Source organism: Lentinus tigrinus (assembly GCF_003813185.1).
Source record: "Lentinus tigrinus ALCF2SS1-7 unplaced genomic scaffold L226scaffold_26, whole genome shotgun sequence".
NCBI lineage: Eukaryota > Fungi > Basidiomycota > Agaricomycetes > Polyporales > Polyporaceae > Lentinus > Lentinus tigrinus.
Genome location: NW_027137935.1, coordinates 142,381 through 163,898, shown reverse-complemented (window position 1 = coordinate 163,898; position 21,518 = coordinate 142,381). Strand labels below are relative to the sequence as shown.

General features: G+C 56.1%; 10 protein-coding genes and 1 non-coding gene across 11 annotated transcripts; 6 read left to right on the top strand and 5 right to left on the bottom strand.

Moving 5' to 3' along the window:
• Window positions 1-121: 121 nt before the first annotated feature.
• Window positions 122-1,179, top strand: L226DRAFT_467886 (P-loop containing nucleoside triphosphate hydrolase protein; the record flags this gene model as incomplete). Its single annotated transcript, XM_067676096.1, has 3 exons — window positions 122-775; window positions 850-965; window positions 1,017-1,179. The coding sequence occupies 3 exons, from the start codon at window positions 122-124 to the stop codon at window positions 1,177-1,179; spliced, it is 933 nt and encodes a 310-aa protein (XP_067532453.1).
• A 216-nt stretch (window positions 1,180-1,395) lies between these two features.
• Window positions 1,396-1,474, bottom strand: L226DRAFT_t196. Its single transcript has one exon. It is a non-coding gene; the product is annotated as a tRNA-Thr (tRNA).
• Window positions 1,475-1,592: 118 nt separating this feature from the next.
• On the top strand, window positions 1,593-2,810 carry L226DRAFT_537629 (glutathione S-transferase C-terminal-like protein). Its single transcript, XM_067681349.1, has 5 exons — window positions 1,593-1,731; window positions 1,786-1,950; window positions 2,006-2,108; window positions 2,164-2,627; window positions 2,680-2,810. The coding sequence occupies exons 2-5, from the start codon at window positions 1,846-1,848 to the stop codon at window positions 2,773-2,775; spliced, it is 768 nt and encodes a 255-aa protein (XP_067532452.1). The 5' UTR covers window positions 1,593-1,731; window positions 1,786-1,845; the 3' UTR covers window positions 2,776-2,810.
• Window positions 2,811-2,897: 87 nt separating this feature from the next.
• L226DRAFT_512446 (ubiquitin-like protein) lies at window positions 2,898-3,510 on the bottom strand. Its single transcript, XM_067678340.1, has 4 exons — window positions 3,483-3,510; window positions 3,370-3,400; window positions 3,213-3,312; window positions 2,898-3,138 (listed from the first exon to the last, which is right to left on the bottom strand). Exons 1-4 carry the CDS (start codon window positions 3,495-3,497, stop codon window positions 3,063-3,065), a joined length of 222 nt encoding a protein of 73 aa, XP_067532451.1. The 5' UTR covers window positions 3,498-3,510; the 3' UTR covers window positions 2,898-3,062.
• A 1,020-nt stretch (window positions 3,511-4,530) lies between these two features.
• L226DRAFT_525021 (uncharacterized protein) lies at window positions 4,531-6,335 on the top strand (the record flags this gene model as incomplete). The annotated part of the gene is made up of 3 exons (XM_067678931.1): window positions 4,531-4,558; window positions 4,610-5,806; window positions 5,860-6,335. The coding sequence occupies 3 exons, from the start codon at window positions 4,531-4,533 to the stop codon at window positions 6,333-6,335; spliced, it is 1,701 nt and encodes a 566-aa protein (XP_067532450.1).
• Window positions 6,336-7,081: 746 nt separating this feature from the next.
• L226DRAFT_573548 (uncharacterized protein) lies at window positions 7,082-7,396 on the top strand (the record flags this gene model as incomplete). The annotated part of the gene is made up of 2 exons (XM_067684872.1): window positions 7,082-7,145; window positions 7,206-7,396. 2 exons carry the CDS (start codon window positions 7,082-7,084, stop codon window positions 7,394-7,396), a joined length of 255 nt encoding a protein of 84 aa, XP_067532449.1.
• Window positions 7,397-8,916: 1,520 nt separating this feature from the next.
• Window positions 8,917-9,432, bottom strand: L226DRAFT_467718 (uncharacterized protein; the record flags this gene model as incomplete). Its single annotated transcript, XM_067676088.1, has 1 exon — window positions 8,917-9,432. A coding segment is annotated over one exon (516 nt), but the record flags the coding sequence as incomplete, so codon positions are not given.
• A 1,144-nt stretch (window positions 9,433-10,576) lies between these two features.
• L226DRAFT_537624 (uncharacterized protein) lies at window positions 10,577-11,776 on the top strand. Its single transcript, XM_067681348.1, has 5 exons — window positions 10,577-10,654; window positions 10,723-11,137; window positions 11,261-11,293; window positions 11,347-11,498; window positions 11,559-11,776. Exons 2-5 carry the CDS (start codon window positions 10,724-10,726, stop codon window positions 11,692-11,694), a joined length of 735 nt encoding a protein of 244 aa, XP_067532447.1. The 5' UTR covers window positions 10,577-10,654; window position 10,723; the 3' UTR covers window positions 11,695-11,776.
• Window positions 11,777-13,417: 1,641 nt separating this feature from the next.
• On the bottom strand, window positions 13,418-14,852 carry L226DRAFT_490845 (uncharacterized protein). Its single transcript, XM_067677331.1, has 2 exons — window positions 14,658-14,852; window positions 13,418-14,597 (listed from the first exon to the last, which is right to left on the bottom strand). Exons 1-2 carry the CDS (start codon window positions 14,706-14,708, stop codon window positions 13,860-13,862), a joined length of 789 nt encoding a protein of 262 aa, XP_067532446.1. The 5' UTR covers window positions 14,709-14,852; the 3' UTR covers window positions 13,418-13,859.
• Window positions 14,853-15,631: 779 nt separating this feature from the next.
• L226DRAFT_562081 (uncharacterized protein) lies at window positions 15,632-16,473 on the bottom strand (the record flags this gene model as incomplete). The annotated part of the gene is made up of 2 exons (XM_067683487.1): window positions 15,632-16,372; window positions 16,429-16,473. 2 exons carry the CDS (start codon window positions 16,471-16,473, stop codon window positions 15,734-15,736), a joined length of 684 nt encoding a protein of 227 aa, XP_067532445.1. The 3' UTR covers window positions 15,632-15,733.
• A 1,083-nt stretch (window positions 16,474-17,556) lies between these two features.
• L226DRAFT_467874 (uncharacterized protein) lies at window positions 17,557-19,620 on the top strand (the record flags this gene model as incomplete). Its single annotated transcript, XM_067676095.1, has 12 exons — window positions 17,557-17,589; window positions 17,653-17,880; window positions 17,937-18,117; window positions 18,166-18,192; window positions 18,252-18,410; window positions 18,464-18,488; window positions 18,541-18,569; window positions 18,627-19,060; window positions 19,118-19,160; window positions 19,227-19,258; window positions 19,321-19,467; window positions 19,546-19,620. The coding sequence occupies 12 exons, from the start codon at window positions 17,557-17,559 to the stop codon at window positions 19,618-19,620; spliced, it is 1,413 nt and encodes a 470-aa protein (XP_067532444.1).
• Window positions 19,621-21,518: the final 1,898 nt, after the last annotated feature.

Genomic DNA, 21,518 nt, shown 5'->3' with positions numbered 1-21,518 from the left:
ACAGGAGAGGTACTGCGCAAATGGATTGCTCAGTTCATACTTGTGCTGACGACCTGCGCGATTGCAGACTGTTCCTGCCAGTGCGGGCGCTGAGGCGTCTCCTCCGGAGGCGATCCGCCATATGAGCTCGCACGTCCTCACGCAACTGCAGGCCCATCGCGCACGACATGCATCTCCAAGTGTTGACAGACCTGCGGCTCCTCCTTTACTTGTCGGAGTACAAGGTCCCCAAGGCAGCGGGAAGACCTACCTCACCTCCATCCTCAGGGACACTCTCCAAGCACCGCCACATAACCTCTCCGTCACGGTCCTGTCTCTCGACGACCTCTATCTCCCGCACGACGGTCTCGTCGCTGTTGCCCAAGCGTACCCGGATAACGGCCTGTTGAAAGGCCGCGGACAGCCCGGGACGCACGACATCCCGCTCGGAACCGAGGTCCTCACCAAGCTCAAGCGCATCAACGAGTCTCCCGCTGACGGACCTGGGGTTGAGCTCCCGAGCTTTGACAAAAGCTTGTTCGATGGAGAGGGCGATCGTGCGCCCGACGGGACAGTGGTGCGTCCGCCTGTGGACGTCGTGCTGTTCGAGGGCTGGTGTGTGGGTTTCTACCCGATATCTCCGGAGGAAGTCGAAAGGCGGTGGACGCGACCATTGCCTGGGCTTGAGGAAGGCTTCCTGGAAAAGAGAGGGTACCACATGGAGGATGTGCTCGATATTAACGAGCGCCTCAAGGGGTATATCTCTTGGTGGGACCTGTTCGATACATTCATCCAGGTACGTTCTCTCGTTTACTAGTCCAAGTCCTACATACCCGTGAGCTCACGCCGACTGGATGGACTATACCACAGATCAAACCCCCTGACAACCATCCGTACGACTTCATCTACCGGTGGAGGCTACAGCAAGAGCACTACATGAAGGAGCGTAATGGCGGGAGAGGTATGGCTGATGAGCAAGTGGAGAAGTACGTATCTCCCTTTCGTCTCCTGAACGATACGCTAAGTTTGTGAACTAGATTTGTAGACCGCTATATACCAGGATATGTGTTCTTTGGAGACGGTGTCACAAGTGGCTACGAGGAGACCCCTGGAAAGCGCAGGTTACCTCCATGGTCGGGCCATGCGTTGCGTATAGTGATCGGAGAGAACAGAGAACTCTTGCGCGGAGAACCGTTCTGAGTCGGATGTATTCGTACACACTTTGGAGACTAATATACAGCGCCCCTTCCACTTATTGATTCAATGACGAATACTTGTGTTCTCCACAACGCATGGGATGTACGAAGGTCACAAAAGATGTATCGCAGCAAAAGACCAGCGGTGCACCCAGTATATTCCAATTGCCGACCTGAAGGACCTTTTCTGGTTGCAAAACGGATGAGTATACCATATATGTTCCCGTTAGCCGGATTGAACGACTGACCTCATCATCTGCTTATACAAGTGATGCGCTCTACCACTGAGCTAAACGGGATGTGTGATCCGATACAAAAATACCACCCATATCGTTTAGCCTGTACCTTACCACCATCATGATATCAGCAACATGGGTCTGCATGCCATTCGACCCATCGAACTGAGTAGCCTCGATTTGTTGCTTCGGTTCCAGTACCATCCTAAAGCTTGCGGTGACTCTGGGCCATGTAGTATGGGAAGCATGTCTTCACTTTGACGTCATACCAAGTAATGTAATCAGTCCTTCAATCGCGCAACTTCTTACTCACGACATGAGTAAGCCATATATACATAGACTCCCTGGGATACACCACTTATCATAAAGCACAGCGGCTGGATGGAATCACCAGATTCACCACCCTCAGCTCTTCCCATCTATCATAGACTGCAATGGGTTCCTCCGATGAGCAAATCTACCCCCACGCTACGGGGAATGCGGCGAAGACGGTAGAAAAGCACCAGGAGCCGCAAGAGTTGGTATTCTATGCGGGCTGGGTGAGATACCTCGGGAGACGTGAATGCACGACTTCTCTTCTGACACTCCCATCAGTTTTGCCCATATGTTCAACGGAGCTGGATCACGCTCGAAGAGAAGGGCATCCCATACCAATACAAGGAGGTGAACCCCTACAAGAAAGAGAAGCATTTCCTCGGTACGTCGGGTCGTAGGACTAGATCTGCTGCGATTTTCACTCATCGTACATACAGACATCAACCCGAAGGGCCTCGTCCCCGCTATCGAGTACAAGGGCAAGGCGATGTACGAGTCTCTCATCCTCTGCGAGTTCTTCGAGGACGCCTTCCCGCAGTACTCCCCGCACATCCTCCCCTCCGACCCGTTTGACCGCGCATACGTCCGGCTCTGGACGGCGCACGTCGACAAGCAGATCGTGCCAGGATTTATGCGCACCGTCATGGCGCAGGAGGCGGACAAGCAGCAGGCAAGCCTCGAGGAGTTCTACAAGGCGATCCGCACACTCTGCGAGAAGGTCAAGGGCCCGTACTTCTTTGGGGAGGAGTTCACCCTCGTCGACATTGCGCTCGCGCCGTGGGTCCTGCGGGACTATATTTTGAAGGAGAACCGAGGATACGACCGGGATGCGGTTGGAAATGGCTGGAAGGAGTATGCGGCGAAGCTGGAGACCCGTGCAAGCGTGCTCCAGACGCAAAGCGTATGTCGGATGTGGAGGCGCGGTGTTGCTTTCGTGTTGACGACTTCTGCAGGACAAGGAGCATTACGCGGAGATTTACGCAAGGTACCTCCGCGACGAGGCACAGAGCGAGGCGGCAAAGGCTATTCGGGCTGGGCGGCCGTTTTGAAGGTGTTCGTCGGGGAGATAGGATCGTGGAACGATAAGGATGCAACCTGTACAGTATTGAGTAATGTCAATGACCATGACCCAACAGCGGTTGCACATGTCGAGGATAGTAAGGTCTTGAGCGTGTGGGGATTGTAGAAAGGAATTGAACTTTATTGATACATCACCAATACATCCACATCATCGGAGCGACGGGAACGATCATAACAGCAGCTTCAAAAGACATCATGGCAGAAATAACACCTCGACGGGCCCCATCTTGCTCAGCCAAGAGGCGCGGTGGGCAGACTAGTACATCTCGAGACTCATCCCGTCGTGAATCTCGTAGTCCGCGAGCGTTATGTGGTCCTTGTATATCGTGTACCTGCATGGTCAAACGCGGGGTCAATCGCCCACCGCACACACGTATCGCAGGGATGCAACAGATGTAAAACGCACCACTTCTTGAGCTGGATCTTCGTGTGATCGGTACCGGTCTGAGCAGCAATGAGTCGCTTGAGATCGCCCACGGTGTCATCGGGGCTGCACTTCACGCGCACTGCAGCAAACACGCGCCTTGTTCAGTATCAATCGGGTTGTGAGGCACGCTACGCACCTTTGCGCCCGAGACGATCGTTGGCAATTACCTACGTCCCCCCAGTGAGAGCAGTGGCGTTAAAGCAAGTGTTTGGTCAGTGCCAGCCCATACATATCAGATCCAGTACTCACTTCAATGAGAGGCATGGTTCTGTCGACACGAAGGTGAGCAACAGAGCAAGGGGCAGGTGGAAGTCTAGAGTCAAGATAGGTCAGGATGCGTTACCGCCATTGCGGCTCGAATGAAGTTTATTATGTGTTGTAATCTTAGTAACAACTCTTAACGCGGCTAGTTACCCAAAGTAAGAAAGAGTTACCAATCCCTTTCGGAGATACAATTGTGTGCTTGCCGTGTGAGTTAATCCTTGCTATCCGGCGTCTTACTACTTACTCATTGCTTCTCTCCCTCCTACCACCACCACCTCCCATTCCTTTCCCTCTTTCGTCCTCACCGCAACATGGCGTTTGGCCTCACGATGGGAACGGACCGCGCGACGGCGCTGCAGAGCCAGATTGAGAGCGAGTTAGTGAACCGGGGTCTAGGGACGGAGCCAGGTAAGTGTCGTCTGCTCGGACGATCATCTAGAGACTGACCTAGGGTGCAAGACTCCGTCATGGCCGAGTATGTGACCATCATGATCATCAACAACAAGACTCCAGGTGAGTTACAGTTCCGCTGTGAACGGAACGGGCGCAGGGTGCTGCAGGGTGGTTTGCACCGAACTCGCGGCGAGGGCGGCGGGGGTGGAAGTCAGGATTGGACTCGCGCTGGTATGCGCAAATTGATTTGGGTCATGGAATCAGAAGTGTTAGTGCATTTTTGGTGGACTGGAGTCGATCCGTTGGTGGGAGGTTGGGCACAGACACGCGCCTTCACAACGCGTGACGCTTGGCTTTGGCGGCGCGCACCGCCCTCCCTTCAACGCACCCATCATTGTGCATATATTTTACATGCTCTTTCTTGCATGCATGCGTTGAACAGGAGTTGTGCAAGGCAGACAGTTTGTCGGGGGCACAACTACTGCTCTCGCACATACTTGTTGTCACCCTGCGCCTGGTTACTCGAGGGGCGGAGGCAAAACATACTGACTTGTATCACTACAGCCCAAATCGAGGCAGAGTTGGTAGACTGTGAGTACCATTTGAGTTGAGGTTTGTATGCAGTACTGAATTTCTCGTGATGTCGTTAGTGGTCAACAACGAAGGCGGTACGTCTTCGCCACGTCTGCTGTTCGCGCATGTTACTCATGATCGCCCAGATATCAGCGGTTTCGTCGATTGGTTGTTTGAATCAGCAAGCAAAGGTGCACCACAAGCAGATGGAGATGGCCCCGCTGCAGCCGAGCCCTCAACCTCTTCTCAGCCCGCACGCGACTCGCCGCCTCACCAAGCCGCGGACAGTCGTCGACTGCCGAGCGGCCCTCGCCCGGGCGCGCCGCTATATCAGCAAGCTATCAACCAAGCCGTCCCTACCACTTCTCCCACCAGTCAGAAACGCACTGCTTCCGCTCGCTCACCCTCGCCAGCCGGGCACCCGCCAGCGAAGTCAAGACGCATGGACCTTCCCACCGGCCCCCGCGCCATGCAACGCGACCGCGACCGTGACGGGCACGGCCCACGAAGCCTGTTGGATCGCATGGGCCCGCGCGGCGGTGGCGGGCACGGTCCACACTTCAACCCCCATGACGACGTTCAAGCGCGCATCGACAGCATCACGAACGGCTCGCCAGACCCGAACATGATGATGATGAACGGCGGCTTCCCGATGAACGGTATGGGCGGTATGGACATGGCTGCGATGAGCATGGCAAATCCGATGATGCTTCAGGAGCTCATGCTCAACCAGATGGCCATGATGTCGCAAATCGCTGGCGCTATGGGCATCATGAACCCCGCGACTGGCCAGTTCATCAACAACGGCGGCTTCCCGATGCAGCCTGGTATGGACATGAACCAGCAGTTCAATGGCGTAAACGGTGGTATGGGTCCTGGGGCTGGAGATGGTGGACGCGGGCGAGGCAGAGGACGTGGCGGGAGCGCGAGAGGTGCAGGACGAGGCCGTGGGGGACATGCAGGACACCACCCGACCACCGATATGCCAGCTGCCGGTTCTCCTCCAGCACCCGCGACGTCTGCTCCGGCACAAGCTGTCGCTCCAACAATACCGGTCTCAGCCTCGGCTCCTGCTATCGTCGCTCCAACCCCAGTGACTCCGTCTTCATCCACAGGCTCGGCGCGCCCGGGCTTCGTTCCTCCAGCACGTCCCCAGTCACCCACGCTATGCAAGTTTGGCACGAAGTGCACGAACCCTATCTGCCGATACTCGCACCCATCCCCTGTCGCGACCGCGGAGAGCGGTGTCGTCCTCAGCACCGAGGCGTGCGAGAAGGGCAAGGATTGCAAAGACAAGGACTGCATCAAGTCGCATGTCAGCCCCGCTGTGCTCAACCCCAATGGTGCGTACTTCTCCCATTCTACTTCACACCCCCATTCCTTACGCGTCGTGCAGCCGAAGTGCCTAAACCTTCGACCTACATCCCCCCATCTGCGTCCGCCCCTGCGGCACAAAACGCGGTGCAGTGCAGATACGGCGCTGCCTGCACTCGTCCCGGCTGCTCCTTCGCTCACCCTCGCCCCGCTTCCACCCACAACATCCCGTGCAAGTTTGGTGCGGCCTGCACGCGCGCTACTTGCCAGTACCAGCACCCTGAGGGGCGCGTGCTCCCGACTACGTTCCACCGCGGCTTGGCGACCACGGGCCCGATGGTGAACGTGCCGAACCCGGAGGCGGGTTCGATGGGCTCGCAGAGCCACCACAAGAGCGTCACCTTCAAGCGGCCGGACGGGACGCCGACCACGGCCGCGGAGCTCGAGAAGAAGGTGAAGGAGATGGAGGAGAGGAAGACCGCGGCGCAGAAGGCTATTGCTCAAGCGCAGGCGGGCAAGAAGGACGATACGTCGCCGGCGGTGCCCATCTCTGCTTAGCCGTCGTGCCGCCGCTTCGGTACCGTCATCCAACTCTTTTGTGCGTCTTCCAACGTTCCATGTCCCACTTTTGTCGTCATCTCATGGACGAATCGTTAGATATTCTGTGTCTCTGAGAATGTAGTACTCTACTGTCCCCATGTCATGAGTAGTCGGGGACCTTGCTTCATCCCTATCCTGTGCCTCGCCCTAGCGTTCTCTCTGTCTCCCCACTTGTCATTTCCACTTAGGTATTCCTGGAGGACTGGTCGCAATAATAGCGTTCGCGCGGGGCGAATATCGTCCCCCGCATGGCCCTCCCAACCTCGTTCGCGCTAGTGCCTGGCCTGTTCTATCGCAAGTTGGAAAACTAATTGATGATGATGATTTGCACAAGTGAAGGTACGGACGGACGGAAAGAGCGGTCCCGTGGGCACTCGTCGTGGAGTGGACGCAGACTACAGTACGCTGGAGACAAAGGGCCATACATCGGCAAGGTGAGCATGGGATCCGGAGACCTCGAGTTCGGACGAACGCTCACTTACAAAGTCACTGACAATGAGCATTGTCAACGCACGCTGACCACACGAGGCCGAGTGTCCTTCACTGTCCCTCCGAGGGTGCATCACGGATGGGCACAAAGAGCTTTGTCCCGTGGCAGCAGATATAGTGTCATGAGTGTCGCCCCACCCTCCCATCTCCTCACGACTCAAATCCATACAGAGCCACTACTCCCCATCGTCGACGAACGACCCTGAGCCTGCACTATGTCTCTCACAAGCTTCATCAAAGCGGCCTTCGCCATCATCTACGGATATGACATAGACACAGGTACGTGCGATTGTTCGTCTTCGCGCACGAGGAGGTGGTAGCTGACCATTCATTGTTCAGTCACCGCCGCCCAGCCTGCCCGTGAATCATGGCAGCAGCGCGAGCTCGTACCCTACGCGGGAGACTATGCCCCCGCGCCCTTCCCGTCGGAGGAGGACCTCAACGGGTTCCAGCCGTACTTCTCGCTGTCGGGACACATGCCCTCGCGTGCGATGTCCATCTGGAGGAACAGGCGGTTTGCGGCGGTTTGAGGTCGCTGTTCGACACGGCGCACGGTCCTGGAGGTGGTGCTGAGAGACCGGTTGTACGGATGTTACCTGCTTTGTACCACGCGGAGAGAGATGTTGTAGGATGGTGTTGTACGATTCACGTCATGGTTTCCCAGGAAATCTGTCATATTCTTGCACAACTTCAACGAGCACTTCAAACGCCATCGGCCCCTTGCTACTAGGAGCATCGCAGAGACGTACGGTTCCTGACGCAGCCTGTGGAGAGGGAGTCACGAGTCAACTTTTGACCCGGAGACGCGCTAGCCTGGAAAGTGCGCCTACCTAAGTCATCATCCGCGTGCTGAAACCTCTGAAGACAATGAATGGTCCTGGTCATTTGCCAAGGAATGAGTCGAAAGGGTTGCCAATGGGACAAAGCCACGCCTTGCGGCGGCGCTCGACAAGGGGAGACCCACGTGGGCTTGAGTCTTACTCCCAAAATGGAATACTAGATTGGAGGGTTAGCAACCATGCGTGGTGTCGCCTAGTAGAAGGGCTGCATGTGAAACCCCAGTTATGCTCAGTGAGTGAACAGCAAGTGGAGTAACTCACGAGTTCTCCTTATCCATTTTCAGTACTACGTAGTCCTGTATCATGACGATGGGACACAAGTGCTTGAGGCCGAAGCTTAACTAGGTGAGACAAGCGAGGTCTGGAAGCCGGGAGTTCCTGTCCATTCGTAGAGCGGTAATCGCAGCTATGGTTTTAGGCGGGATGGTGTGAGCGTGTCCCGCAAGTTTTGCCTCGATACCAATGTCCGTATCGTATTAGTACTATGTAATATATGGTACGGGAGACAACGCAGAGACAGAAGAACCATCTAGATAACCTCATGCAAGGAACGTACAGCGTAGTATGCTACGACACTCATCGACTCCAGGCTGACGAGAAACCTAAAAGAGAGGAAGGGTTGGAGAGACAGACATATGGACCATGTACGAACGCGGAGACGACATAATCCAGTGAGGAGGACGGCTGGACGCAGCGCAGAATCACCATAATATCGTGGGCCCGCCGGACGGAATGACCACCCAGCCCTTGTCCGCGGTGGGCACCATCATCCCGGATGGACACGCACCGACCGGGTGGACGTGGCTCGAGAACGGGAGAGTGGCCATCCGACTGGGTTCAGGCTGTATCTTGTACGGGTTGGCCACCGGCATGTACTGCGGCAACGGCGGATAGGTCGTAGCGCGGTGAGGACCGGCAGGCGGCACGACGACGCTCACAGGCGCACGGTGAACCTGTTGCATCGTTGGCACGTACTCCTTGGTGGCCGGGATGCGTTTCGGCCGAGGCGGTGAGGCGGGGCGGGGCGGGTACGACACCGTCGACTGGAGTGGGAGGAAAGCGGAGGGTGGCGCGGGCCTGGTAGTCAAAGCACCCGACACGACGGGTGACTCGGACAAGATGGCGGTTGGTATCTGCAGCGGCGCCCCTTCGGTTCCGGGTGGGGTGTATCGGTACGTAGGGTACGGCCCTGCGCCGCGGAAGTCGTGCTCGACCATCCGCCTGAACTCCTCTATCACCTCGTTGGAGATATTGACCTTCCAGTCGATGTACCGGAGGATCTCGCGCTCCATCGTGTTGATGTCGCTGACGGTAGCGATCTTTTTGTCCGCGAGCTCAGCGAAGGATTTGTTTGTGTACGTGTCATCGTGGATGCTCTTCGAGGCGACCATGAACGAGGCGAGGAAGAGACGGTGGCACGTGAGCCTGCTGTGGCTGACTATCAGGTCCTGGAAGCGTTCCTTGAGGAGACCGGTGAGGTACAACGCAGCGAAGGTGGTGCTGGAGCGATATCTGGTTCGGTAAATGACCCAAGCGATGAACTTATCGAGCGGCATGACGCCTTCGGGAGGGGCGAAGATTTTGAAGTGGTGTGCGAGGAACCGCGCACAGGTCTTTGCAAGGACCTCAAACCCAAAGTATGGGTCTGTGCTCGGCACGGCCACCTGACGCCAGGGTGGGACCTCTCGAGAGCCACCGATTCGGTTCCGGGGAACCTTGCCAGCCATGATGTCGTAGATATGGGCGGACATGGTCTGGTGGGAGGGAGAGGGAGGGAAGCGGAGGCTGACCGCGGCTTGGGGGTATGTATGTCGTCGCTTGCGAAGGGCGCGAGCTTTTATATCAGGCCCAGCGGAAAAGACACACGCCACACACAAAGGTCGGACATCTGAGTTCGCGTGCGCTTTGTCCACGCTTTGCCCAGATTTTGAACCACTCGGCAATAGCCTAGAAGCCGAGATATCCAGAGCGAGGATCATGCGTGCTGTTCAAGCAGAAAATCGCTACCAGAGGCCTTGCATTGGCACGATCGACGGTCAAAGTGACACTCAGGGTCTGATGGCAACTGGTGTGCGCAATGCTGGGTCGCAATCAGACTCGCATGGGTCGAAACGATGTGGAAGAAGGACTTAGCTAGTGGGCCTGTGCGCTCCGTCGCGATCAAGTACCAGCTCTGGTCCTCTCCTTCGAGCTCAGATATCCAACGCATGTGAACGTTGTAAAGTTGTACGATATTGAAGATATCTCATAGATGATGTGACATCATCACGTCCCCGAGAGCACGAAATGCTGCCAAAATCGTGTTGATGTCGCTGTTACGTCGCCATAACCCGCGAGCATCTCGAAGTGATAGTGTTGCAACTGTGTCGACGGCTCGTACAGCAGGAAGGTGAATCCTCTACTTGACTACAGATGTAGCGTCGGACGAAGACGAGACGTCCATGCGAATCCTGTAACGGTAGAATTAGTAGGCTATCGACGCGCGGTTTCGAACAAGGTTCAAGATACCCATAGTTACGACGCGATGTGCAGATGACCCAGTGGTTATCCCATATAGGTTGAAAATCACCTGTTTGGGCCCCCGGAGCTACAAATCTACACGAGTCACTGAGTACTGAGCGCAGCTGAGGCTCGGAACCCTCCGATCAGAGTCGATGTCTTTGAACTGGGTACTCAATCTCGACGATAGCATGCAGTGTTCGTGCTCACCATGTGGTGTGCTGTGTGTATATTTGCAGCGCGATATTCCGGAGGGAAGAAGACAATCCTCGCATGTACCTTTGCGCTTGAGAAACCGGGGCGACCCTTATTACCGGCACGGTGTTGACGGTATGACTCCGATCGTGCTTGTGGTGTTTATCCGGAGATCACCTACTTAATCCTGCCCTTCCGGCCCCCATACATGTTGTACCCACCAGCTTGTTAACGAATTCACGAACAGTGTGCAAGGTGGGTTATGTTGTCCTCGGGTCTCGACAGACATGATGGAGGAAGAGCTGAGACCGACGGGCGCTCAGCATGTCGGCTTACGGTGCGATCAAGCGCAGCAACTCTGCTCCTCTTCTATCCACGACATGGCGATTGCAATCCAAACGACCAGACTCTCCCAAATACCTGACAGTACACCATATCACGCTCGAAACGGCGAAACAGTATCCAGGGCTGGTCGACTACCTCTATCGCGTCTTCGCCGATGAGCTCGAGCGCGGACAGACCTATCCTCAGGAGATCCAGCCCGGAGAAGTCTATTCGAGAGACCAATTCGACGCGTATTACTTTGCCGCGGACGTATTGGTAGCGGTGCTTGGCCTTCCTGCTCAGGACGGTGTGGCGGATCCCTTGGATGCTGAGGATGGCTCGCAAGTCTCGGTCGGATTTGGTGAGGCGATCGGCGGGCGTACTTGGGAGGAATGTATCGCGGGATGCTACTATGTGAGTCTTCTGCTTCATGATCTCCGTTTCCGTCTTCATGTGTGGACGTTTTGCGGATTGGCTATCCGTGGCGCTGATCATGATTTTGAACTTGTGTGCTGATCTGGCTTTTACCCTCTACAGGTGAAGCCAAACTATCCTGGACGATCTTCACATGTGAGTGTTGTTTGTAGCAGACAGCTGTTTGGACTGGACTGACGTTGCCCTAGATCTGCAACGCCGGTTTCCTTGTCCCGCCTGCCCAGCGCGGACGTGGTATCGGCGCTGTCCTCGCTCGCTCCTACCTGTACTATGGCCCGACGCTCGGATACGAGGCGAGCGTATTCAACCTCGTCTACGTCAACAACATTGCCAGCGTGAAGTGAGTATGCTTCTGCCTCACCATCTTTCAAGTTTCTGATTACTTTGTCGGATTGTCCAGGCTATGGGAAGCACTTGACTTCACCAAGGCTGGCCGTATCCCGCGAGCTGGGCGTCTTAAGAAGGCGGGCGGATCTGGAGAGGAATTTGTCGACGCGTGGGTCTTTTATAAGAAGTTCGACACTCCAAGCTCATGATGACCTGTCCGTCGAGACATGTTAGTAACAGCTGTACTCTCGATACATTGCGATGCAGACGAGAATACTTCGCTTCAGTCCATGATGCGTGCTCGCAGAGCCCCTCGGTGACGGCGGGTTCCACCTGCATCCCTTGCGGTGATCTCTGCTATCCGGAGCACTGTTCCTGGGTATATCCGCACGGTCCCGCAACAATTGTTCCATTCCGATAGTTAGTCCAGCGCACAATCGATTAAAGGCTGCAACAGCGAACACGACACAACGCCGCCCAAATGACGTTATAAATCCGACACGCAGCAGTTCCGTCCTTCTGCGGCTCTCAGGCTCTGCGGACTCCCATGACGATAGGTGTGTGTGTGTATCATTGCGAACTTGTTGGGACCTGTCAAGAGCACTCGCGACTGATTACGTTCATCTAGGGCGCGAGCTCTATATCTCCGGTAGAGCGCGGGGACTCTGGAGAGCAACTTGCCCGAAGTGAGTCCTGCACCGGTGGTTGCGCGGGCGTGGTCAGCGCGTCGTACCCTTAGGCTGCAACCATGGGCCCCGCAATGTCCTCTGCAATGCTCTATGTGGACTGTGAGACTCACCCCCTGTCCACCTCGTCCACCTCGCAGTTGAACCATATACACCTGAACTCGTGCCGCAGACCTTGGTTTGGTCCGACGTGCTCAGCGGCCACGGATGGTATTCTGTGCCGTAAGTCTGTGGTAACGCGCTACTCGAACAGGCCGTAAGTTCACTTATACTTCTCCGAGGATGCGGGGAAGTCTGATAAGCAAAGAAGCTTCGCTCTACACGCACTTCCGTCGAGGCAAACATTCAGCCACTAGCAAGGTGGGCGATGACGGTAACAGTCCGCGTTAACCCAGTCAAAGGAAGCTGACGCTTGAACGCGTGCATTGGAAATTTCATAGGACCCGCTCGGATCCCTAGGAGAACCACCGCTCTAGACGGGGAAAGGTCCCAGGTTAAGGTTCAACCACGCTCGTCATCAGCGCCGATCTCGTACAGTGTAAATCCCATCGGGCCACCCGTTCGCGCAATGCACCGCCGTCCAAGTGGCCCATGACTCAGTGAACACACGCACCCAAGGCGCAGCCATGCTTGCTGGCAGGAGCCTGCAGCTGCCCCAGGTGGTTTGGTCGCCTGGTATCGGCAAGGCGTCACGACGGTTTAGCTGCGCGTCATACCCAGTTGCTTCTCTTCCTCAGCAGACGCTATGGACCGGTCATTGGGACGTCAAGCTCCGGTCATTCGGATCTCACAAGCTCTTGGTTCGCGCAACGCGCATCGGGCATGTCATCAACTTCTGAGTTCCTCGCCGCCGTACGAGTGGACATCGACGCTAAGCCCCGCTCTGGGGCCGCTGCCAAAGCGGCGGAGTCTCATGCTGTTTGCCTCGTGGCCCACGGAGTGCCCACAGGACTATTCCTTGGGCTGCTGAAGCAAACCGTGAGCTACTTCCCCGCGCCGGAGGCTCACATGGGCGAGTGCGGTTGCAGACACGGAGGTTGGTGATGGGAGGATGGGTAGAGCGGAGACCCGGTCCCCGATCACCACGTGTAGAGGACCTTCCACTCGCTGGCTAAGGAGAGAAGTCCGTGGACGAGAGTCGACGAGGAATGTGGACGCCGTGCACTCACCTTCCGGCGCCGACCTTTCGAAAAGGGGTGGTTGGGAACGGAACATCTGGCAAAGAAGGGCATGATAATTGTATTGTATCGCTGCTATCATCGCGAGGTGGTGAACATCGATACGAAATAACTGGTGGTTGGTAGTCGGTAGAGGATTGGAAACTCTGGGTTCTCAATCGACCAAATAACAGAAGGAGCGTGTTGGATAGAGAGGCGGGAGATGATACGGGTCGTAGAAGGAGTGTGAAGGCAAGTTGTAGGGTCACAACTTGGAATAGGACGCGAGCGGAAGGAGTATGCGGCAGCCTTTCGCTGCAAACGAGAAGGAAAGTAGATAGGTGCTGAAAGTGGTACGGGAACCGGACATGATAGAGCTGGAGTCCATCCTGAACAGGAGCCGTCCACCAGACACATGCAGCTCCGGACGAGCATTGGGATTGATGGGCTCCCTGACGCGGTTGCTGTACGTGAGCTGACGATGTCGCGAACGTTGCGGATGCGGGTGCAAGTAGATATCCAACCGTCCCACTACCAGCGACGAACATACTGCGTTGCACGCATCGCGTTCAACGCTGATGAGGCTGAGGTCGACATCGGAAGGGAAGTCCAGTTCGAGGTCCGCAACATTGGGGGCCCCGCGTGGATAGGCACTGGTGGAGGTATGCGTGCTTGCGACGATATCGAGGGCGGTTGGTGCGAACGCGCGGTGAGGGCCGAAGCCGCTGCCAGTGCGGGGTCACCGAGATTGGAAGATGGCATGCAGTCCGGCGCCGGGGGTGTGTAGATGGGATAGGGTCCAAAACCCTTGAAATCTTGGCGCACCCTCTCCTCGAATTCCTTGAGAGCGCCGGAACCGACGTTGAGATCCCAGTCCATGTACTTGCAGAATTCCCGCTCCATCTGGTTAATATCTCGCAGGGCAAACATGCCCTGTCCGACAATAACCCAAGCCTTGCTCGAATAGCAGTCGTCGCAAAGCACCTTTGACGCGACTATGAACCCCGAGAGAAACAGCCTGTGGCCGGATGAGCCCCTGGCAGCCGGGTGTCGGGCCTTCAGTCGATGCAGGAGATACAGCGCCGCAAATGTGACCGAGACGTCCCTCTTCGTCCGGTGTATCACGTACGCGATGAAGTTGGCCAGTGGTGGTGATGGAGTGGGAGACGTTGCAGTGGGTGAAGGCGGTGGAACATCTGGACAAGCAAAGAGATGCATCACGAATCGCGCGCAGATCTTCGCAAGATTTTCGTGGCCGTAGAAAGGATCCTGGGTGGAACGGATTGCATCATGAGCGCGCGACAGAGACCAGGGACGGTGGGTACGTACTACCACCCTCGTTTGCGGAGCTGCTGTAGTGGGGCGCGAGGGTCGTGGCATTTTTCAAAAGTGCGGAGGGAGCGGTTGGTACGGCATATCAGGCGTACCTCGCAGCCTCTTATACGTTGGGAAGACCTTCAGGACAAGCGAGTGGCTCAGGCTCTCTGGTGAACAAAGCGCGCTTTGGTAGACCCATGCGACGACAATAAGGGAAGGCAGAGCTCCGCGTCCCTAATGTCTGTTCAATGTTCTGCATCAGGAGAACAATCACTCGAATTGCTTGTAGGGCCACGGGTGTTGTAGGCCAATCATGATCGCGCGAGTCGCGAGCATGCTGACACGCGATTCGAGACTTCGAGACTCACCAAAGCCGGATGGCCGGGGGCGTTCGAGTCTTCAAATCAATATATGCATACCTCCCGGGGGGGCGGCTCTGACAACTTTGCTTTTAAGGGTGTCCGACCGATCCTGAACTTGAACTTGTAGTTGCGCCGCATGATGTGGGTGCTGCTTCGCATACGGTGAGCATCCGCGTCGTCCTACAAGTATATGCACTCACTCGCCGAGTCGCTCCGATTTGAAAAATGTATGATGTTCATACTTAGTCGGCTGCGACAAAGTGGTATCCCCGCCCCTTCACCCCGGTAGCGGAAGATCTCCGAGTCCCGACTTTGCTTGTGACTTGCTAGGTAGTGGCGGTGCCTGACACGGTGGACCTGGCCACGTGACAAAGCCGAGAGACTCGGGAAGACTGAAGTACTTCAAGCTCTCGAGGGAGGTGAGAACGAAGCAGACCAGAAGCTATATCGGAGAATGTAGATACCTTATTTCAGCACAATCATAGCGAAAGTGCCACAAATCTGAAGTGGCGGAGTTATCTCGCATAGTAAACTGGCAAACATTGGATTAGAGGTGCGAATGTACTACGGGAGTGCGTCGCGACTCGACTCGTCAATTAAGCACATAAACAAAAACAAAGGAGTATGTGGGAGATGTTAAAGGTCGATGAGGGAAGAGGAGCGAAGTTGTAAGGAAGTAGTATCCGAGCGACGGAAGATAGGTGTTGACGATGCTGGACAGCCATTCTACCAGACGCTTGGTATCGCTCTAGCGTAGACCTCGCCAGGCGGAACCGGTCTTTGTTGGTGAACGTCAGATGACGGCGTCCCCGGGACTGTAATACCAGGGGCTGGGTCCGGAAGCACGGGGTTGGGGTCGAAGAAGTGGAAGGTGTAGGGTCCAAAGCCCTTGAAGTCGTGGCGTACCTTCTGCTCGAATTGTTGCAGCGATTTGGGGGCAACTTTGAGACGCCATTGGAGGCAATTGAGCATTTTTTGCTCCATCTGGTTGATCTCGTGGACAGAAAACAGGTCATGCGCCACAGTAGACCAGGTCTTGTTCGAGAGTGCCTTGTCGCACATCCTCTTATACGCAATAATGAGCGCTGTGATGACGTGTGTGTGACCGGAGGATCCTGGAATAGCTGACCATACGCCGGCATTCTTGAGTCTGTACAGGTGGTAGAGAGCAGCAAATGCGACCGAATGATGCAACTGCGTCTGGTGGAGAGCATATGCAACGAATTCGGTCAATGGCAGCAGTGGATTCGGATTGGCAATCAATAGGCCTTTAGTTGACGGTGGAGGGACTTCGTAGCCCTCGAACAGATACATCACGAATCGCGCGCAGAGGCGAGCTGTCTCGTCATGACCGGAAGATGGATCCTAAATGTGTAATGTTGCGTGAGTATGTAACAGAGATGTGTGGTAATGGAACATACAATCAGCGAGCGGGAGGACTGAGCCGTGCTGGAGGTGCTCGACATCGCAGAGGATAGAAGTTGAGGGGAAAAGTTGAACGGGCCAGCCAATCTTCCGCGCGGCTTTTAAGGTATACGGAAGACCTGCCAGTGACTCCATATAGACCAAAAGCACCGCAACGAGGGATGTCTGAAGGTCCACATTTTGATAGAAGCCTCATGGCGAGTTCGAGTCCTGTGCCCCCACGTGGAGCACAATTGGTGCACTGCGAGAACGCTACAAGTCAGGTATCAGTGGGCCCTCACGTTGGTAAGGTAAGTCGGTAATGATGCATGAAATTTCGAAGCTAGGATGATTGTGTGGTCGAAGAGGTTCTACGGAGTCGGAGGCGTCGTTCGCGGGCGGTTGCGGTTGTTGCGGTTGGCATGTTCCGTCATGCAAGCTGTCCCAACGGAATGTTCAGATTTGTTCATTGAGAAACAACATTATTGCAACCGCTTACATGCACTCAAAGTTGTCAGGACGAGTTGAAGAACAACACCATTCATCGCGACGAGTACAACGCCAAGAACTCAGAACTCGTGGTGGCGACGGCATGGCTGTGGCGGTGTCCGGCTAGACGTGCAGTGCGCCAACACTTGCGCAGCCTCAGGCCGAAATGTGGTCTCATTTTCCCTCTCACCTCCTCTCACCTCCATCCCGCAGTGTACATTCCACTCTTTTACGTCGCTTTATGAGTTTCTAAACTGTCGGAAATGCTGAACGTTTTTTCCAAGCATGCCCTATCTAGCGCCCCACGGGGAGCGCTGGGCCTGTGGCTGCAACGTCACCGCGAACCCCGCATTCGGTGCCTGACCAACACGTCGCAGTCTTCTCACCGACCTCCGCCGCCACACCCAAAGAACACACCACAGGATATCTTGCGACTGAAAGCGCAGTCAGAGGCGGTTTCCGGAGAGCTTCCGTCTTCGCCTGCTGGCCCGTCGATTGGTTTCCAAGGGCCCGGATACGGCGGTGGCGGCGGTAGCGGCATCCGGGATGCCGTACTTACCACTGTGTTCGGCGTCGTGGTTCGTACGTATCCTTCAGCAGATTCAGAATCTGCACAAGCTAATGGTTTTGTAGTATTCGCCGGCGGTGTGGTGTACATGGCCTGGTATAAGGAGAACGTCCTCTGGAAGGTGATCTAGCTTGAACCACGTGCACCAAGCTCAACGATAATCTGAACTTGACACTACGACCAGATTGAGAAAGCCTTTGAGGCAGGTTACGACCCCGCCCTCGAGCTAGCAAAGCAGTCGACCGGTAAGCGGGGGAAAGCCTTTACATCCTCCACTGAGGAAGACGAGGAGCTGGGGTGGGACCTCGACGGTCCATGGACACAGCACCTCCGGCGCTCGGAGCAAGACTTGATCGACCGCATCATCCGAGGCGAAGAGATTGGGCACTATTTCGTCCTGCTGGGCCCCAAGGTGAGCGAGTCTCCCACTGCAGTCCACAATATATACTCATCTAGACATTTGTTTAGGGGACAGGGAAGACGACGATGGTCCTCGACGCGATGCAGGCGGTGCAGGCTGAGGGTGTCGCGATGTGCGACGCACATCCTGACTTGGAAGTCTTCCGTCTTCGACTGGGCAAGGCCCTGAACTATGAATTCAACGAGGACACGCAGACCGGCTTGTTCCAGCGGAGGGATCCGCGCGAAGGTAATCATGAGCTGTGGTCTGTTCATTTCCCGGGCTGACGGTGCTCAGGCGGACCTGCACTTGACATCGAGCGTGGTATGCACCTTTCTAGTTGCAGCGATCGCAGGGATACTCGAGACTCATGTGCCTTTCAGCATTGAACAAGCTTGAGAAGGTCGCCCTCCACCATGCACAACGGACCGGGAAGCCGCTCATCCTTATTCTCAATAACGTTCACTACTTCAACCACGATGATGACGGCCGGAACATGCTGCTTCAGTTTCAGCAACGCGCAGAAGGGTGGGCTGCAAGTGGTGAGTGACCGGTTCTCATTTATGGACGCGCTACTCACTTGCAGTGTATGCAGGCATATTGACCATGGTCTTCAGCACGTGCGTAGCTATCTGCTCTCGTCATATTCGATCATCTCTCACTGCCACGTAGCGACGACTTCTGGCCATTCTTCGTTATGCGTACGTTTACTTATTCTCATACGTAGTACCGTAATGGGCCATTGATTTGGATTACAGGCAAGAACGCGAGCAGAATGCACGTCGTTTCGGTCTACGATCTTTCCCCTAAAGATGCACTCACCGCCGCCATGCGAATTCGCAAGAACGCGCGCCGTGCGAAGGTCACGCCTGAAGAAGTCCAGGAGGTCGTGCAGCTCGTCGGCGGCCGTCTCACATACCTCGGCAAGGTATGCAGGGCGGCGGACATGATCAAACACGCGAAGCACATGCTCTCCGTCGAGAAAGCCTGGCTCCTGAGCCAGATCGGACTGATTCCGGACTGCGACGACGACGTGATGGACGAGCAGAAGTGGTCGTCGTGCTCCTGGCTGCTCCTCCGGGAGTTCGTGAAGAAGCGCAAGGCGGACGTCGCGAGGGTCCAGGAGGCGATCGAGCGTGGGGAGGCAACGCAGGAGGACTTGGAGAACCTGCCCCTGCCTCGCATCTCCTACGTGCGTATCCTATGTCCATGGACTTGCTGTCAATGCTGACGGCGTTTTCCGACGCAGTACGAATGCCGGCAGATCATGACGCGCCCGGACTTCATGGACGGTGAGTATCTTCCTTCCCGGACTCTGCGGCGCCGCTGCACCTGCCTTACTGGGGAAAACGCTGCAGACCTTGACCGCAAGAACATCATCGCTATCGACGTGAGTCTTTTTGCGCGATGCATCTCGCTAGCACTATCGCTTACCCATTGTGGCGCGCGCAGATCAACCACGACGTCTCGCCCGATTCTCTGTTGATCCTCCATGCTGCAGAAGAGGTAGTCGCGGAAGAAGGGTTCGACGAGCTCTTGGACAGTGTGCGAGACAGAGTGGACGAGATTGAGAGTCTGCACCGCACGCGGGAACTTACGGTACGTGGTTTCTGGAGAAGCTCCTCCTATACGCATGGAGGTCTCCATGTGTGTTCGGCCACTGACATGCACGCACAGTTCAAGGACGTTGACAAAGGCGATCGCATCCGCCTCACGGTCGACAAGGGTGGCGCACGCCTGTTGGAAGGCTGAGCGGAGTCCCCATACCCATCCCGCTCGGCACACTCATACCTGTATGTTTCATTGTTGCTCCACGCGCAATGTCTATCAGTCGCTATCCGTTTGCCACCTGCTGGTCAGGGTGCGGTACGCGGCCGTCAGCTGCCTAGCGATGCATTGAACAAACGTGCAAACAGTGTTCCAAGGTCCAGACACCACTATGAAGGGGCACCGGCACCACTCCACCTTCTCTAGGAGCCAATGAGGTGAAAGAGGGTGCTTCGCTGACCATAGATCTCCACCGTCAATCTGCGGAAATACCGTAGTCCGGACCATCAGGCCCGCCAAGTGGTCGTATCGCGGCCTTCGGCGACTTTGTATCAAGTACATACGCCTTCGTGGCGTGGTTCTGTGCGTGTGCGCATCAAGGGCCCTTTCCAGCGCGACCTTTCGGAACGCTTCGCGAGAGGACCCGATGTCTTCGAAAGCATTGGCAAGCTTGCGTGCCTCCGGAACGGGTTTTGTTTCTGCGATCAGCGACGGAGAGGTTTCGTCGGTCCCTGGTTCCAAGTTCGAGGGACACGAGTCTCACGCTTCTTACGGGCCGTTCTAGGCGAGTACGGACGCACATCCCGGACCCACACAGACTAGTCGCAGATTCGAAGAGGCGTTACAGGATGCCACTAATGGCATCATGCAAGATTGGGACGAGAAGCGCATACCCTACGATCAATGTGGCGGATTCGGGAATACCGCAGCGGAGGACAATCTACGTGACTCAGTGGGCAGGCCGCCGCAATCGGGGCACAAACTGTCCGACCTTCGCTCAAGCTCCCTGGCATGACACTTACCGCAGAGTTCAGAGCACCATGATGACCGTTTGCTTGGATCTCATACAAGCCATAGGAGAGTTCCAGGGTCTACGTGGATGTGGTCCCCAAGAGGTCTTGGGATGTGCGTATGGCCATAGTGCGCTGGGACCCTGGACGAAGCTTGTGCCACGCGCGGTCGAACGCGTCAATGAAGCCTGGAACCGGACGGAGTACGAGCTACGCCCACACAGGCAGCGCCGCGTGCATTCGCTAGAGAATTCTGCGGACATGCCCTTCTTGATAAGAAGTTCACTTCCGAAGTACTCGTCTTGCCCTCGAGCCTAGGACAGGCACTGCGACCCTAGGACGCTGCAGCCCTGCAGCCATATGGCCGCAACTTGGACGCAGTGGCGGGAGAAGCATTGTATTGGGCACGTTCGCCTTCGCGGGCTTTGTGCTCTTTGTCTATCGGCGCATCTGTGACGACCGAGGCGGCATGAGGCTACGCATTCGGAGCGCGCGATCATGAAGTACGGCGTATACATATCAGCTCTCTGCCGCTCCACACATTGTGCCGCTGGACCCGGGACGTTCGACGGTTGCTGAGAGAGATGAACGTTCGACATTCAAACCCCCGGAAAGCCACTCCGGGCGTGTGCAGATCATGAGACGGGGGCACGGAGCAGCTGCCCAGGCCCGTCGCTCCGAAGATGCTGCACTCGGCGCCACTCCCTGGCACAGTGGGGTGCCGACTTAACCTCTTCCGAGTCTCCTCTGTCAGTCTTCCCAGCGAGTCTCGTTCTCCCACAGAGATGCGGCCTGAGATGGGACGTCCCACTAGTACTAGGCGGACGCGATGATAATGGGTGGGTCCCCGGGACCGGCGGGCTCCCGCCGTCCCGCAGCGCACTGAAAGGGCTGATTCGCGGATAGTGGGTGCGCGCGAGACGAAGCGTGGCGGACTCCGCGGCGGGACCTAGAAGCTCTGCCCTCGGAACATGAGGCTCTGAGCCACTCACGACATATTGCCGCCATGATTGTGCCCCCGCCTCGGGCGGTGTTGCTTGTTCTCAAGCCTACTCGTGTTCCATCGTAAGGATTCAGCGCGCACACCGCGCG